The sequence below is a fragment of the Halyomorpha halys genome, unplaced genomic scaffold, assembly GCF_000696795.3.
Source record: "Halyomorpha halys isolate HHAL.00 unplaced genomic scaffold, Hhal_1.1 Scaffold524.1, whole genome shotgun sequence".
In the NCBI taxonomy this organism is placed as follows: domain Eukaryota; kingdom Metazoa; phylum Arthropoda; class Insecta; order Hemiptera; family Pentatomidae; genus Halyomorpha; species Halyomorpha halys.
In genome coordinates, this window is record NW_027112095.1 from 447,426 (window position 1) to 450,752 (window position 3,327).

General features: G+C 32.8%; 1 protein-coding gene across 1 annotated transcript; it reads left to right on the forward strand.

Annotated features, from left to right (window-relative positions):
• Positions 1–342: 342 nt before the first annotated feature.
• On the forward strand, positions 343–708 carry LOC136796420 (uncharacterized). The gene has a single exon (XM_067050109.1). The coding sequence runs from the start codon at positions 343–345 to the stop codon at positions 706–708; it is 366 nt and encodes a 121-aa protein (XP_066906210.1).
• Positions 709–3,327: the final 2,619 nt, after the last annotated feature.

Sequence of the window (3,327 nt, forward strand, 5' to 3'; positions counted from 1 at the left end):
AAGGATGGCCTGTATCGGCATCACTGAGGCATTTCGCACAACACCTACTAAGGCATTGGAAATCCTGCTTTCCCTAATACCACTCCACTTATTGATTAAAGGGGAAGCGGCATTAGCCTATCTAAGAATGAAAGAAAATAGACAGTGGACAGAGAAGTTATTGGTCACGCGACAGTAGCTAAAGTGGTGGAAAGCGAGTTAGCAATACAACAATACCACTCACCACTCCTAGATAAAACACCCGCTCTAGACACTAATATTAGTTACCTACACACAAAGTTAGAGGATTGGATACAGAGTTTAGTGGAAACCTCAGTAGAGTATCTGCCCGATGGATCGAGAATGGATTCGACAGGACTAACGGGGGGAGGGATTTACATAGAAGAACTAGGTATACAACTAAGCTTCCCACTAGGCAAGCACTCGACTGTCTTTCAGGCAGAGGTGTTTGCAATCTTGTCAGCAGCTTTATGCCCCGAAGTCACTAGCAGTGAAAGGACTGGCATCACCATCTTTTCAGATAGTTTGTCTGCCCTTCATGCCTTGGAGTCACCTAGAGTCACCTCTAATTTGGTAAGAGAGTGTAAACTAGCCTTAGAATCATTAGCGTGTTTAAAGAAGCTTCAGCTTGTGTGGGTCCCAGGACACAAGGGAATCACAGGTAATGAAAAAGCTGATCAGCTTGCTAGAATCGAGCCAAGATTTTAATAACTAAACCCTCTACTTTTAAAACTAAGTGGCTGCTAGGCCTAAACAGAAACTAACTCCGATTATTAATAGGAGTTCTTACAGGTCACTGTAGACTTAAAAGACATCTCAAGATATGTGGAGTAGTCCATGATGAAACCTGCTGCTTATGCGGACAGGCCCCAGAGACTGCCTTACATTACATAGCAGATTGTGGTAGGTATGCGTCACTAAGATACAGGCTTTTAGGCTCTGATAGAATTACAGGAAAAGAGACTTCCTCTATAGATTGGGAGTCCCTTTTGACTTTCATTAGAAAATCAAAAAGGTTCGATATAAAGGAATAAGATACATTAAAGAGCCATTCCATTGGGTTGGATTGCCAAAAAGGACCGATAGGCCCACTTGCTGGACTTGTTCCCCCCACCATTACCAGTACCAGTACCAGCCCTCCAACCATCCCCCTGGGAAGCTATGGCCAAACGTTTGGAATAATTTACATACCCCTACGGACCACGTATGTGATTTAATTTTTAAAAAAACTTAAAGTGCTACTGTTTCTGTATTGTTATATTAAAACTTCAATATTTTCATTTCCTAAATTCATTGATTTTAAGAAGAAGCACCGTGCAATTAGTTTCGTCAAGACAAATAAAATTAACAGTTTGATAAACTACATTGTACTTTAGTCGAGAAATCTCAAATTTAACTTGGAAAAGTATAACCTACTATAGAGAAAGATACATCATTTCATTCAGCATAACTTGAATATAACTATTTCTTTCTTTCTTTTTTTTGATTTGCTGATGTAGCATTCCATTGCAAAATTATCAGCAAAATTCTTGTAAAAAAAAGTGTTAAAGTAATTTTTTTTCCCGATTCGTTCATAATTTGAGCAAAAATTTATTGCTCTGAAATTTTGTTCAGGCCTATAAAACCAAGCATAAGAGCTAGACGTGAATTAATATATGAGATATATAATGATTAAAAGTTCGAGATTTACTTATAAATCGTAAAATGATTCTATTTAGTTATACACATTTTTAAAAAGTAATTTCAATGTAATATTCAGTCATATTTTTCCAAAACATGAATCCGAAATCTCGTATCTACGATATCGCCGTCCCAGTTCAACAGTGTATCATTTCAAAAATAGTTATGTTGAGATAAGAATGTTTGCTTAATAATAAAGTTTAAGATCTATACAGTTCAAAATTGTACTATCTCGAAATTTTTTTTTTACTTATATTTTATGGCATATGTTTTACTATGATTCTGTGTTTACTGTGTTGGTCTTACCCTTATTTCTAAGATTATATGGATATCTCTAAGTAACCATTTTTTGTGATGACGCAATATTGAATCAGAAATATGAATATCTACTTTGACAATCTACCTTATATAATATAAGGTCAACTAATGACCTATTTGGAATTAACTACTTTAATGATGATTGAATAATTAATTAGGAATTAATTAATGGGTTATTTAGCTTAATCCTAATTAATTATAGCAATACTAAATTAATTATATCAATACTAATTAATTAAGTATATTAATACTATTATAACAATGAATTATTGATTTGATAATAAATAATTTTAAAACCAGAGTATAACATCAAGAGTTGATATTGCTAACAGAATTTCCAGCTAAGAGGCTTCGTCAATGTTGGCTGGTACTGCCATTAGCTGATTAAATACTACATTAATCAATTAATATCCACTCAGGTGATTGAATCTTCAATGCTAATTCTAATTTGTTAGTTCTAACATCTCTTGAGTAATTTAACGATTTTGTTTTCTAGAGAACGAGTTTGGTACAAATTACATATTACAGTATATAAGTACATACATAAAAGTTTTATTCGCAATTGCTGTCAAATGATCACCAAAATTAATGAATACTTCAAACTTACTAATGAGGGTTTGATATTTGACCTGTATTACGAGTTGTATCATTTTGTATCCAAGTTACTGCAATGATGCATTTTAATTATATCTGGGGGGTATCTCATGTTGTTTGGTCAGGACTCTCATTACCAAGCAAAATTAGGAACCCTGGAGTTTCAGGTAATAATTAGTATGTTAATAGTTTTGAACAGGAATTATGGCTGCCCTCATGTTCTTAATATCCATTTCGATTCCATAAATATTCAGAATTGACATTAACTACTTATTACATGAAAATATCAACCGATCATTATAAGTTTTAAAAAATTTATGTAAATTTTCAAGTTTATGTAACCTTTTAAATTGAGTATGGCAGTAGTATGACACGAACTTTAATATATTTTGAGTGAAAGGAAAGTGGAACTTATAGGAATCGAAAAAAATGTTTGTCTAAAAATAATAATGAAAATGTTATTATAACTTATTTCACGTATTTTGAGATGATGAAATTGTGATACTAAAAAGAGGACTCTGGCATCAACGGTACAAAATGAAATTGAAATTTGAAACACATGAGCGATAATAAATAAAATTCATGGACAATAATAAAAAGGAGCATTTAATATTATTAATTTTTTAACCTATGAAAACTGGTTTGTAAGTTTTCAATACCAATGATGAAATCCCAATTCCTATTAGTTACTGTGCTTAAAAAAAACCTATTAATTTATACTGAATATCTGGATTT